At 43.4% G+C, this 15274-nt stretch overlaps 1 protein-coding gene across 8 annotated transcripts in view; it reads left to right on the top strand.

Annotated features, from left to right (window-relative positions):
• Nucleotides 1-15274, top strand: part of LOC126161900 (zinc finger protein 761-like) — a 121707-nt gene that overhangs the window by 36981 nt on the left and 69452 nt on the right. For all 8 annotated transcript variants that reach the window (XM_049918061.1, XM_049918058.1, XM_049918055.1 and 5 more), the window contains one exon: nucleotides 9278-9373. In XM_049918061.1, the coding sequence (XP_049774018.1) occupies nucleotides 9278-9373 (96 nt within the window). The remainder of the gene's footprint in view (nucleotides 1-9277; nucleotides 9374-15274) is intronic.

Below are 15274 nucleotides of genomic sequence, written 5' to 3' on the forward strand. Positions count from 1 at the left end.
CGCTGCAGCTGGTCCTGCTGGAAGTTCTCGCTGTAGTTAGTCAGCCATGGTGCCGACCAAACTCGGGCCGACCTCCAGAGCTGAAGTTGACATCTGGTGGCAAACGGATGACTCCTGCGAGCTGGAACAGACTTCTGGAATCGTCACCTACGAAGATTGAACATTCAGACATGGACCACGTTCGTCCTCAGATCCGAACTGCTTCCTAATGGCTTCTGTCTGTTGCTGCCTGCGCTCCAGTATTCATATCCGGCAGGAGGACGTTTTTTACCCTCAGTGGTAGCTTTTTGTTATAACTCCCACAGTATATTGCAGTGCAACTTAGTGTGCTGGCCTCACTTCCCCTTACTCAGCACTCTCGAGGCCTCGCTCGGCGCTCGGTCTGTGTGCATCCTTGCGTCAGCCTGTTGGTAGACTGCTGCTGTCAGCAAGACTATCTGTGCTTGCCTACTTCGCAATGCCTCGATCACCAGTGTGCCTCTGTTTTGCCATTCTCCACTGCATGAAGCAATGCTTACTACATGTGGCCGCAACACTGCCTCCTCTTAAAAATTTAATTCGGCCCTGAATTTACACTATATGTTAACTCTAGTTCTATCCTATATTCTACTTCTTCCCTATATACATCCAGGTTACCCTGTCTCATGCCCTACTGGTAATCCATTCTACAGGAATCTCATGGAGCTGTCTTGCATTAACATGCTGAATCCTCTATTTTAATAAGACATATACTACACCGATAAATACAATCAATACAGTAATAGTACTGGTTGAAATACCAATGGTCACTATGCTACATTTCTGCCCGAATCTACTAGTTTATCTGTCGTTTGCAATAGTGTAGCAGGCATTGTTAATATACGTCAAATTTTCTCCTGGAGCGATTCTGAATGACGCATCTGGCCAGTAGAAGTCAGATGAGTACCTGTAACCTTGGCGACTCCCGTGACTGTCGCTGGTAAGCTGAAACAATCCCCTACTGTTTCACAATTTTGTCCCATTGATTAGCAAACCACTGCCCTGTAATTCCATCTCCGTGGTTGCTGTCCAATTCCCATTGTCATAACACTTGGCTGATATCCTCTCCATAGCGAATACTGAATACAACCAATGCCTCCCAATTTGCTGAAAATGTGGCGTAGGCTTCACTTTTATTCTCTGACATTCTAAAGCTTCTGCTTCTGCCCTAAATAACTGGATCTCACACAACCCCTTGCCCGTGAAAACAACCCGTGATGGACAAATGGAAACTGACTCCGTTAGACAGCTACTCAACTCTAAACCAGACATAGTAGCATGAGTATCCCCCTCCTTATAAATTAATAAAACCTCCTGTGTCCTGAACTGTACGCCCTTCCTCATGCGCTCCCATCTGACCGGATAAGGATGCACTGTGTAACAGTGACACTGTCTCCCCACATTAGTTACTGGAAATCTAAACTCTATATACATCTTAACTAGATCCATTGTTATCTTAATCCTAGACATATGATAAAAAAGTGACATACTCGCTTCAATTATCAGCACTACGTGCTCTACCCCCTCTGTAAACTCCCCCTCTGCCTGCTTCAGACTCCGTCTGAATTTTTCTGGACGTCACACTCACCTGCCCGTGCAATGCATGATGCTCTGCCTCTTGCAACTCATCCATCCTCACTCGTACATCACCAATGCTGTTAACCAGTTCCCGCAGCAATTTAGCCATTTCCAGCTTCTTTTACACTGTATCCAATCACGTTTGTACCTGTTCCAGATCTGTATTCAATAATTTCTGTGTTTGTTCTATATATGCTCATAACCCTGTAGCCATCCCACGCACCATGCATGTCACATTCAACAACTGTGTACCTAATCCCCGCAACTCTGTTGTGTGTATATCCACTAACTTCCCTATGCTTTCCTCCCTGTCGTGAATAACTGTTAAAGAATTGTTCAAACCCTCAATATTGTCTCTATCTGCTGTTCCAAAAATTGTTTTCAGCAACTTCCCACATGCATTCAACCAACCCCTCTTTACTCCCTTTCTCCTCCCTGGAATCGTGCTCATGACTTGGCACAGATTTTCCCTTATTTCCTTACATGACCTATCCAAAGCCTCATACTCTTCTTGCACGTCCCGTAATATTCCGTTCTTAGATGCAACCGTTTCTCCACTCGATACCACCTCCTGTAGCTCCTGCATCTTGTTCCTTACCTGCCAGATGTTGAGTGCCAGCCGAAGCGTCCACTCGTGACTCGTGAGGACTACATCTGGTTGTTTCCCGAACAACACCCCACTTCGCAGCGGCATATCCTGTACCTAGCCAGCTTGTGTCAGCTGCCAGAGGTCTACACCCCATATTATCCACTTGTACCCCATCCTGCATCGCCTACAGAATGGAGAGAGAAGGAAAAAACTCCCATCACTACCCCTTAATACCAATTAAATAACCCTAGTCCGTGCACAAAAATAATACAAATATGATAATTACTGCTAACTACACATCCCTCGAACGCAACTTATACTTAATACCCAGTTTACTGTCTGCTTCTGGCGCTTCTTTTCGCTTTCTGCCAGAAGGAGAAGTACATATACACGGATCTACTACCCCCTGGAACGGCTTAACTCTAATAACGTGAACCACCATTGTCTTGGTGGGCAATTGTAATTTTACATTGACAGGTGATGTCATTTCCACTACCTGGTATGGTCCCTGGAACTTGTTTGTGAACTTCTTGGCTTTCCCTTTTGGAATATACGGATTAGCTGGTAGCACCCATTGGCCTACTCTGTACTGTGGCAACTTCCTTGTCGTACCTCCCATCTGTTCTTGTCGTTCCAACGCTTTCGTGTCAGCTCCTCTAACTCTCTGCCCTACTTCCTTAATGGTTTTCACAAATTGCCTTACACGCTCGCCCTCCGCTCCCAGCCTTGGGCGAAGCATGTCAAAAGGTGATGGCATCTTCCGCCCATACACCACTTCATACAGCGACAATCCTGTCGACGTATGTACCTTACTATTATATGCACTGGTTACAAATTGCAAGTGCACATCCCAGTCAGTGTGTTGACTATTTACATAGTGACTCAACATCTTAGCGATCATGCGATGCACTCTTTCCCTTTTCTGTTTGCTTGCGAATGGAATGGACTAGTCTGTAGTTTCTTTACCTTCAGTAACTTACACAGTTGCTTCATCAGATAAGACGTGAAATTAGTATCTTGCTCTGAGATTAAGGACTGAGGTATCCCATACCTGAGTAACCAATTATTAACTAAAGCTTGTGCCACCGTACTTGCTTTCTGATCTGGTAATGCGACCATAACTAAATACCTAGAAAAGTGGTCAATCACTGTTAACACCTACTTATTCCATGCTGCTCTCCTATTAAATGGACCTAATACATCAACTCCGATTTGTTGGAAAGGTCTGTCTGCCTCTGGTAATCTTTGAAGCTGAATCTTTTGATGGCTCAAGTCCGCACACACACTGTGCGCATGGCACACAATTCCTGACGTACTCGTCCACGTCTTGATGTCGTGTACTCCACCAAAACTTCTCCACTATCTGCCTATCCATAGCTCTTCTCTCTGCCCTTACACTGCCCTAGGTTGTCTAATGTTTCTGTGATATTCAGAATCGGATATACGTCTGCCACTGTCTGTTAATTCAAATGTCTGTAATCACAACAAAAGCGAAATTTTTTCGACCCGTCTGGTGTCTTCTTCAGAACTAGGACCACACTACTAGACCAAGGACTATTACTGTGTTGGATTATCCCATCTTCCAATTGTTGCTCTATTAATTGCTCTACTACTGGTTGTAATTGTTTCGGTAGTCTGTATGGCTTACGATACACCAGAGCGTGATTCCCTCTCGGAATACAATGCTGTGTTATTGGTGTAGCAGTGTAACATTACGAGTCAAGATAGCTGTAACGGAAATTGAATAGCGTAAAGTTATCATTAAAAACGCACGCCGCGCGATTTAATTGAATAGCGTAAAGTTATCATTAAAAACGCACGCCGCGCGATTTGTGACGATTTGGTTGGTCATAATAGTAGTAACATGCTTTTGTGAATACAATTAAAATATAACGGCGATACCTGTTTAGTGTTATTGGAAACAATATGTAGTAAATCAATGAGTAAGGTAGCCGATCCTATAAGAAGAGGTGAAATTGGGCATATTAAGGTGTTTTGCTTTATGTCGACTAAGCCCATGATACGGCGTCTTTTTTTCCGTTTACTCTTTTAAAAAATAAAAAAAAAAAATAAAAATAAAAAATAAAAAGTAAGGAAGTGCTAATTGTGCGTTGTGAAAAATATAGGGGCGAATTTTAAATAGCTACAGTGTATAATCAGACTAACAAATGGACATTCAGTTACGCGAAATAGCAGACAGCAAAGTGTGGTCATTAAATTGAGTACACCTACAGGGCAGTCAATTCCGGGATAAGTCTATTCGCATCTTACGAGGGACGCGGTATTGAGACCGTTTTTTTTTTTAATTATATCACGGAGAGCAGGCTTCAATTTATAAAAAGGAGAAAAGATGTATCATTATCATTGACTGTTGGTGTTAAGCAACCAAAACTGTTCATCAAAGGGTTTTGGTGAATGAGTGGTGAATGCGAAATGAAACTGTGAACGAAGTTATGTTAAATAAAGCAGAAGAGACAAGACAGTCTGGTCGTATCTGTTATTATTCCATCAACCGTAACATTTCTTCTCGTTGTACGAGGCCTTTATAGACGATCGTTGCAACAATTTGCTTTGAAGGGATCTCGTTACGAGTTAAGTTTTGGGGACCTGGTCAACAGGGGATAGTTCGTAGATCTTAGCTACTGCAGCTATTCTGGAATCAGGTGCTACCGTGACCGTTGTGTGTTGTCAATGGCTTAAGGTCATCATATCTCATGCTCTAAGATCGACGCGCCTTTCCTCTTGGTATAACGGTGTCTCACGGTAACAATGACAACGCCGACGGCGAAGGAAGATACGGTAGAGCAGGTAACGTACCCTGTGCTTCAAACAATGCTTTATACTTTAGTAATAATGCTTCCATACCCGAACGATCATTTCCTCTCAAATGATATACCTTGTCACGAAGTGCAGACATGCTGACAGTTTGCTTTACATCATAGTCTACCCTCGAACTATCGATGTCCTCTTTTCCATTAACTCTACTGTGGCTATTACTAATCCCTTCGGCAGATCAACATCATCCCGCCCGAAGTTATCTAAACTCAGCACAACCATAAACTGCCCATTTATGTCCGTTACCCGTGATTCACTCGTACGAATAAAGCAATGCTTTTCGTCTAAAACCTCATTACTTGGTAGTGGCTCTACCAAGACTAACCACTGCTGTGGCACATCGACATCCACCGGAACCCAGATCAACTTCCCTGTACCTGTTCGCACTTTTAAATCACCTTTAATGCACTTGTACATAGTTTAGTTGCTATCACCATAGCTGTCGGTGCAGCTTGCGACTCTGAAACATTTGCAACGGCTGTACCCATTGAGAACAAGTTCCCATTGAGTTCCAGTGTATGTTGCGAAAGGTCAATTTTGGCGTGATGTTTAATCAGAAAGTCCAACCCAAGTATCGCTGAAAATCCCTGTCCCACAGTTGACAACACCTTTATTTGCTCCCGGAACCACACGTTCCCTATCTTAAACTTGAGCTGTGCTGTCCCTAGTGCATCTAATTTTTTATCACCTACTGCACGCAATCTGTATCTCGGAGCTTCCAATCCTTTCTTGCCCACGAGGTCCACACTGACAACTGATACATGCGCTCCAGTATCCACTAAAACTCTTCGCCACTTATCTTTTATCTAAACCATCAAACTACTATCCACCTCTTTGTGCACTCTCTGAGTACCTCTTTTTACTGGGAATGCCTCCCGACGGCAGGAGCACTCCTTTTTCGTTAAACAGTTTTTTACCTGCTGTATCATTAACCCGTTTCTTTGCTTTACACTGCCGTGCCTTATGCCCTATTTTCTGACAATTGAAACATTGCGGTTCCCGACATTGTCCCTTAAAATGACCTTGCTTTCCACAACGGTAACACTCTCTGGAAGATGAAAAACTTTTCTTGTTATTGCGACTTCTAGTGGCGCTATCCATTTCCTGCAAATTTGTAGCTATGCACAATGCTGCTGCTAAGTCACTTGGATTTTCCATCCATATCCGGCTTGAAAAATCTGGCGAGACCCCTCATAAAAATGCGTCTAAAGCTCTATTCTCTGCTTCTTTCAATAGAACTTCATTTGCACACGCATCTTGCGTTAACTCATACGTGTATGCATTCGTTTTCCTAATTCTGTCTGAAAATTCTGCTACCATTTCACCCGTTTTTTGCATCCTCCTCCTCAATTTTTCTCTAAAAAATCTGGCACTGTTTTGTTTCCTAGACCTTTGAAATAATCCCTCAGCAAACTCTGTGAATGTAGTAGCATCGTGTAACCCTTCGTGGTATGCCACATAAGTCTTTGCATCACCTACTAACCGTAACCTCGCCATTTGCAAACATGTTTCATTCGACCAGCCACACAGTCTAGCCGTACTACGTATGTCACCAATGAAAACATTCCTCTGATGTTTTACCCGAGAAGGAAGGTATCAAATTAGCCGCTGAACAGTCTGCCACACCGGACAAGACAGTACTCTTGCATTCTACACTATCACTTCCTGAGCCTGATTGAGTATTTTGCAACAATTGTTGCTCCATCCTCTGCATATGCTGCTTTCGCAACTTATTTTCTTCAATGAGAACTTATTTTCTTCAATCAGTTTCTTAACTTGCTCTGTCAATGCGACTATGGTGTCACTTGTCCCGGTTGCATGTGTCTCTGGCATTTTCTGTGTGCTATACCTTACCTCACAAAAATGAAATTGTATTACCCAGAAGCAAGTTAATTCCTAGCACGTCTAATGGCAAGCCATCTAGACTTACCACATTGCCCCGTTACATGACCATAGAAGCCACACACAAGTGCTTGTTACAAATTTTTCACAAGGAGCGATGTGACCTGTTAATCCACACACTACACATTTAGATGGTACTAAGTTAACGTGTCAATCATTCCCACGAAACTGCGATAAGTCTGCAGGACTGCTAGGCCTTTCAAATGACACTCTCACATCCCTTAACGTTGTTACCCTCGACAGAAAAAAAAAGAGAAGGCAGTTGCTATACTCACCCTATTCGGTGTTTCTCAGTTGATCCGCTCGGTGCTAGTCAAAGTCGTGGTGTGGGTGGGCCAGACACCACTTGTTACTGCTTCTGCACCACTTGTTAGCAGCAGACACAGTGGCTGTGCCAAAGACTGAGACAGCGTGGAGTATTACAATTATTTATTGAACTTTCTTTACAATTTCTCCCTCGTCATCGCTGCCCAGCCCTGTGGATCCCTCTGCCTGGCTGCTGCTGTGTAGATTCTCCGACAATGTGCGCAACGCGCACTGCTGATTGCACTCAGGAGCCTCAGACCACCAGTGCTCCGCTGAAGCCAGGTTGCTCTGTGGTTGAGATGAACTCATCGCTGTGAGGTCGGCTGCCGACGCCTGCTGCACCGGTGGCTGGGAAGCCGTCAGTCGCGATGTCCGTAAGGTCCCATCATGGACAGACCATGTGCCGTGGGCCCTGGTTGCCATGAAGTCCGAGGGTCAGTCCCCGGCGGCGCATGTGACCAAGACCGCACTGCAGCCGGTCATGCTGGAAGTTCTCGCTGCAGTTAGTCAAATGGCTTCTGTCTGTTGCTGCCTGCGCTCCACTATTTATATCCGGCAGGAGGACATTTTTTACTCTCGGTGGTAGCTTTTTGTTATTACTCCCATAGTATATTGCAGTGTAACTTAGCATGCTGGCCTCAATTCCCCTTACTCAGCACTCTCCAAGCTTTGCTCGGCGCTTGGTCTGTGTGCATCCTTGCGTCAGCCTGTTTGGTAGACTGCTGCTGTGCTTGCCTACTTCGCAATGCCTCGATCGCTGGCGTCCCTCTGTGGTACTGAAGGAACTGAAGTGACAGACTCTTGAAGATAGATGTAAACTATTCTGAGAAAGTCTACTAACAAAGTTTCAAGAACCAGCTTTAAATGAGGACTGTAGGAACATATAAAAATCTCCTACGTATCACTCACATAGGGATTGTGAGGATAAGATTAGAATAATTACTGCATGCACAAAGGCATTCAAACAATCATTCTTCCCGCACTCCATATGTGGATGGCATGGGAAGAACCCCTAATAATGAGTAATACAGGATGTACCCTCTGGCTTTCAATTCAAGATGGTTCGCAGAGTATAGATGTAGATGTAAATGTAGATGTAGACATTACAAACCGTATGGGATATAAGTTCGTTGCATTGTACTTATGAAACTTAAACTTTGTGTATGTGACATCACTGCTGCTGCCTGTATTGTTTTCTAGCTTTCCCCCTCTCCTCATATCATGATTATTATATGAAAATTTGCATTCACATTTGCGTTCAGTTTAGTGTCTTTTCTTTGCTAAACTGCCATACCTATGTTGTATTTGTTTAGTGAGCTTGGTGAGACCTATGATAGGAAAAATGCCATTTTTATAATGACATACATACTCTACAAATCACTGTGAAATGCTTGGCAGAGCTAACTTTCCATTATCCCATGTGCTATGGTTTCCTTCCGTTCCATTCGTATATGAAATGCAGTGTGAATGACTACTTAAATGCCTCTGTCATGCTGTAATTAATCTGAGCTTATCTTTGCAGTCCCAAAGAGAGAGAGAGAGGCATAGGAGGCTGTAATATATGATTAGATTCTTCACTTCAAATTGGTTTTTGAAATGGAGGTAGGCTTTTGTGGATTAATTGTGCTTGGTCAGGTTTCTCAGCATTTCCATGTCACTTTCCCATGGGTCAAATAAATTTATGGCTGTTCATTTTGCCCATCTTTGTATGTGTTTTACATCTCTTGTTAGTTATATTTTATAAGCAATCTCCTTTGTAGACTAATTGCACATCCCAGTAGCCTATCAATGAACATTAACTCTGCTGTATGCTTTACTCACAATTGAGCATATGTGATTTTTCCATTTCATATCACAACATATTCAGGCTGTTATTTGTATGAGTTGATTGATTATAATTGTGGCTCATTCATGCTGTAGTCATAGGATACTATGTTTTTGCATTTTGTGAAGTGCTCAGTTTTACATCATTATTTGAATGTAACTGGTTAATGCATTTTATCATTCACTAAGTACTGACTCAATTTTTTTGTGTTCTTGATGTTCCAGAGCAATGAAGAACAATCTGCTGAAGAAGAAGCCCCAATAAAAGTAGAAGAATTTTTACTAGTGGAAGATATTGCATATGTGAAAATGGAAGATCCAGTAAGTTAATCACATATTTATTGTTAACCAGTTTTTTCAGAGGCAGCCAAGTTTACGTACATCCAGACCATGATAGGACAATGATCTTATGAGACTCTCAAATACAACATTTTTTCTTAGTTTCTCTCAGAATGGTATTCATAGATTGTGAAAAGTGCTATGTTTGACGATTGCGTGGTTTTTTCTTTTTTTGTAAATCATTTATAATTTATATTTACAAAATTTTTGTTTACTTATAGACTCACAAAGTATTTCAGAGAAGTATCTAGTTCACCCAATATTGGCCTGCTTCTCATCACGATGAGAAGCAATGATATACTTCAATGTTAAATCTAGTTTACCAGAAATAAACTGCTGCTTCTCATCACGACAGCTCCTACTTTAGAGCCAAGACTGAATGCTTCTTCAATCCTTGTCAAACTACACCTTTAGGTAGGTAGATTCCAATATATTCACTGAAGTGCCAAAGAAACTGGTATAGGCATGTCTATTCAAATACAGAGACGTGTAAACAGGCAGAAAATGGTGCTGCGGTAGGCAATGCCTATATAAGACAAGTGTCTGGTGCAGTTGTTAGATTGGTTGCTGCTGCTACAATGGCAGGTTATCACGATTTAAGTGATGTGAACATGATGTTATAGTCAGCACAAGAGAGATAGGACACAGCATCTCTGAGGTAGCCAGTAGTGGGGATTTTCGTGTATGACCATTTCACAAGTGTACCGTGAATATCAGGAATCCAGTAAAAGATTAGATCTCTGACATTGCTGTGGCTGGAGAAAGATCCTGAAAGAAAGCGACAAATGACCACTGAAGAGAATTGTTCAGCATGACAAAAGTGCAACTCTTCTGCAAATTGCTGTAGATTTCAGTGCTGGGCCATCAGCAAGTGTCAATGTGCAAACCATTTAACAAAACATCATCGATATGGGCTTTTGGAGCCGAAGGCGCACTTGTGTACCCTTATGACTGCACAACACAAAGCTTTATGTCTCACCTGGACCTGTCAACACCGACATTGGACTGTTGATGACTGTAACATATAGCCTGGTTGGACGAGCGTCATTTCAAATTGTATTGAGTGGATGGACATGTATGGGTATGGAGACAACCTCATGAATCCATGGACACTGTGTGTGTCAGCAGGTGCCATTGAAACTGGTGGAGGCTTAGTAATGGTGTGGGGTGTGTGCAGTTGGAGTGATATGGGACCCCTGATATGTCTAGATATGGTCTGTCTGACGATATGTCTGACAGGTGACATGTATGTGAGCATCCTGTCTGATCACCTGCATCCATTCATGTCCATTGTGCAATCCGACAGACTTGGGCAATTCCAGTAGGATAATGTGACACCTCACACATCCAGAATTGCTACACAGTGGCTCCAGAAGCACTCATCTGAGTTTATACACTTCTGCTGGCCACCAAACTTCCCAGACAGGAACACTGTTGAGCATATCTGGGCTGCCTTGCAACATGCTGTTCAATAGAGATCTCCGCCTCCTCGTACTCTTACAGATTTATGAACTGCCCTGCAGGATTCCTGGTGTCAATTCCCTCCAGCACTACTTCAGACATTAGTTGAGTTCATGCCACATGATCCATGCATGAGTAAAACTACTACCAGCAGGAAATGCTCCTATCAGAGCATAAAAAAAGTGAATATGCAGCTGCTTAAAAGATGCAAACTGAATAGTGGAGTACCAGCTGTCATTCAGCAAAAGTATGTTTACACCTCAGACTGGATTTTACATGTACAAAAATTCAGCAGGTGGTTCAATACTACAACATGGGGTACCCAGAACTCTTCTGATGAAGACACTTCACAGCATATTTGACCAGGCTGTCAGTTTATAAAATATGCTTTCACCTCATACTGGATTTCAGATCTGTATTTTATGTTGGAACACGTGAGGCAATACTGACCTTACGACTTATCTTAGAAGAAAGATTAAGAAAAGGCAAACCTACGTTTCTAGCATTTGTAGACTTAGAGAAAGCTTTTGACAATGTTGACTGGAATACTCTCTTTCAAATTCTAAAGGTGGCAGGGGTAAAATACAGGGAGCGAAAGGCTATTTACAGTTTGTACAGAAACCAGATGGCAGTTGTAAGAGTCGAGGGGCATGAAAGGGAAGCAGTGGTTGGGAAAGGAGTAAGACAGGGTTGTAGCCTCTCCCCAATGTTATTCAATCTGTATATTGAGCAAGCAGTAAAGGAAACAAAAGAAAATTTCGGAGTAGGTATTAAAATTCATGGAGAAGAAGTAAAAACTTTGAGGTTCGCCGATGACATTGTAATTCTGTCAGAGACAGCAAAGGACTTGGAAGAGCAGTTGAACGGAATGGACAGTGTCTTGAAAGGAGGATATAAGATGAACATCAACAAAAGCAAAACGAGGATAATGGAATGTAGTCAAATTAAGTCGGGTGATGCTGAGGGAATTAGATTAGGAAATGAGACACTTAAAGTAGTAAAGGAGTTTTGCTATTTAGGGAGTAAAATAACCGATGATGGTCGAAGTAGAGAGGATATAAAATGTAGACTGGCAATGGCAAGGAAAGCGTTTCTCAAGAAGAGGAATTTGTTAACATCGAGTATAGATTTAAGTGTCAGGAAGTCGTTTCTGAAAGTATTTGTGTGGAGTGTAGCCCTGTATGGAAGTGAAACATGGACGATAACTAGTTTGGACAAGAAGAGAATAGAAGCTTTCGAAATGTGGTGCTACAGAAGAATGCTGAAGATAAGGTGGGTAGATCACGTAACTAATGAGGAGGTATTGAATAGGATTGGGGAGAAGAGAAGTTTGTGGCACAACTTGACTAGAAGAAGGGATCGGTTGGTAGGACATGTTTTGAGGCATCAAGGGATCACAAATTTAGCATTGGAAGGCAGTGTGGAGGGTAAAAATCGTAGAGGGAGACCAAGAGATGAATACACTAAGCAGATTCAGAAGGATGTAGGTTGCAGTAGATACTGGGAGATGAAGAAGCTTGCACAGGATAGAGTAGCATGGAGAGCTGCATCAAACCAGTCTCAGGACTGAAGACCACAACAACAACAATTTTATGTTTACAAGTAGGACACCTTTGAACCTTTGTATCTCAGAAATGGTAAATTAGCAACAAAACTGAAAGTTTATTCAAGATCTTGATGATAGGAATATATCGTAAAAATTTCAGCCATTTGCTGTGCATAGCTATCTTGGAAATCCATGGCCCAGTTGTGGTACCCAAAAACCATGTTATGAAAACGGGAAGGTGGCACTTCTAGATAAGTGCGTAGAGAATTTACTGTTAAAATTTGAGCAATTAGCTGCAGTTATTTACTTAGATATCCACTGCTGATGGTGAAAACATTGTGAAAAACCTTTTTTTCAGGTTTTCCCGGGAACTCCTCATGAACTAAAGGTGGCTCCATAAGCTCCTTAAGGTGCCCCATAGACCACATCTAATGCAAAAAGAACCATCTGATTTGCTCAATTTGCCTAAGATGAAAGATGTCCGTAATATTGAAACGTAGACCTTGTACTGATGGATAATTACAATAAGATGATTCTTCTGTTGCATATACAAATGGTCTGTAACCCAAGGGCTATAAAAACACTTGATTCTACCTTTCATTCACCAATAGCACACAAAGTTTAAACCCTGAAAAAATCCCATTTTTATGTGTGGCATACTGGAACATATTGGTAGTGATAGCTGTTGCTTGCGTACCATGTACTACATGACCTGAAGATGGGTGAAGTGGTACTTATTGTAAGGTGCTAAGGTGTAGTACTGAATTATACTTCTGTTTCTTATCATGATCTGAAGACGGGTAATACCAAATGAAACTGCTTATTTCTTTAAGTATTTTGGGTTTGTGCCAATAAATTAATATCTTAAGTTTTTTCTCGCTTATTGCAAAGATGACATTTTCCAATGTTCAGTTGTATTCATGTGCACAGCAAGTGAACTATATTCAGGAATACTGTACATTTACTATCTTTGTTGATTTTTTCCTTCTCCTTGTTTGTAAATCACTTTCATTCCACTATTTTCATATACCTATCTCTCTATCATACAGATTAATTTGTTCTATTAGTACTTATGTTGTAAGATGAGCTACTAAATTATTTAAAATTTAGCAGTTCATAGGCACATACTATTGTGTTGGCAGAAGAGCCAACACCGTGTTGCTAGAGGAGGCCGAAATGCACGCGTTTAACTCACACAGGCTGGCGTGAGGTCTGGAACAATACAATGTAATTAATATAGCAAATAAAGTACGTAGTTGATGTAATACTTAACTTTATTCCATAATTGGTGAACATCGGTCTGACGGTACAGGCTTTATAAGATAACCAGCAAAAGATAAATGGCGCCTTGCTAGGTCGTAGCAATTGACGTAGCTGATGGCTATGCTAACTACAGTCTCGGCAAATGAGAGCGTAGTTGTCAGTGTATCATCACTAGCAAAGTCGTCTGTACAACTGGGACGAGTGCTAGGACGTCTCACTAGACCTGCCGTGTGGCGGCGCTCGGTCTGCAATCACTGACAGTGGCGACACGCGGGTCCGACGTATACTAGCGGACCGCGGCCGATTTAAAGGCTACCACCTAGCAAGTGTGGTGTCTGGCGGTGACACCACATTCCTCCCCCACAAATCGGCGTACGGTTGTATTATAAGGCTTCCGCCCGTCGTGGGGAGGACCCCATGTTGACGTATGCGACGAGGTGGGGAGCCTAACAACAGGCGAGGCTGTGCCACCCGCACCCGGCCATTCGGTCCGAGGGGAGCTAGGAAATGCCTGAAAACCTAGTCCAGGGTGCACGCCAACATGCGGTGTATGTGCCCGTAGATAGTCAGGAGGGGCCGAAGGGTCGACCTCCATCGAGTCGGAGCACCCGACGGGCGAAGATGACAGATGGTCCGGAGCGGGCAAGAGTTCCATGGCGGAGGACAACTGGTCATGGGAAGCGATCGGCGGCGCGTGACCCAGGGAGGCGCTTGGCGGCTGCAGCGAAGTGTTCACTGCGGGCGGCGCCGGCGGGAGAACAGGCGGCGGCGCGTCGCCATGGGGCAAAATGGAAGGCAGCGTCGGTAACACCTGGGGATGAGGCAAGCCAGTAGATGTGTCCCCAGGGCGCTGACCGGACAGCACCGTCGCTGAAAGCAGACGGGGAGCGGCAGAACCCGTGCGACGACAGAGGCGCAGCTGATTGAGATGCCGAGGCACCTCACCAGAGGCCCCTAAAACCAGATACATAGCGCGGCCGAGGCAGCGAAGAATGCGCCCTGCGAGCCAACGCCGTGAACCGCGATAGTTGCGATAGTATACTACGTCACCTGGAGCAAAAGCAGGTGTCTGCCGCTGCACAGGAACCTGATGCGGCGGATGTAGCAGAGACATCAAGGTTCGATGAGGGCGACCGTGAAGCAACTCAGCCGGCGAGCGACCATCTCAAGGCTGAGAGCGATACGAGGACAAAAAGAGCAATAATGCGTCCTCCCGAGAATGCAACTCTTTCAACTTCAACATCTGTGACTTTAAAGTCCGGACCAAACGTTCAGTGGCACCGTTTGACTGAGGCGAAAACGGCGCGGACGTCAGATGTTGAATAACATTGGCCTTGCAGAATGACTGAAATTCTGCAGACATGAATTGTGGGCCATTGTCGGAAACAATAGTCTGTGGCAGACCTTCAATGCAAAAGATAGCAGATAATGCTTGGATGGTGGCAGAAGACGTCATGGAAGACATCCTGACAACAAAAGGAAAATTACTGAAGGAATCGACAACAACCAACCATCGCGCATTCCAGAATGGACAAGCAAAATCGATGTGTAAGTGTTGTCAAGGGGAAGTGGCTTTTGGCCATGCAAAGAATTTCCGCGGTGGTGCGGATTGT

The sequence above is a fragment of the Schistocerca cancellata genome, chromosome 2 (genome assembly GCF_023864275.1).
Source record: "Schistocerca cancellata isolate TAMUIC-IGC-003103 chromosome 2, iqSchCanc2.1, whole genome shotgun sequence".
Lineage (NCBI taxonomy): Eukaryota > Metazoa > Arthropoda > Insecta > Orthoptera > Acrididae > Schistocerca > Schistocerca cancellata.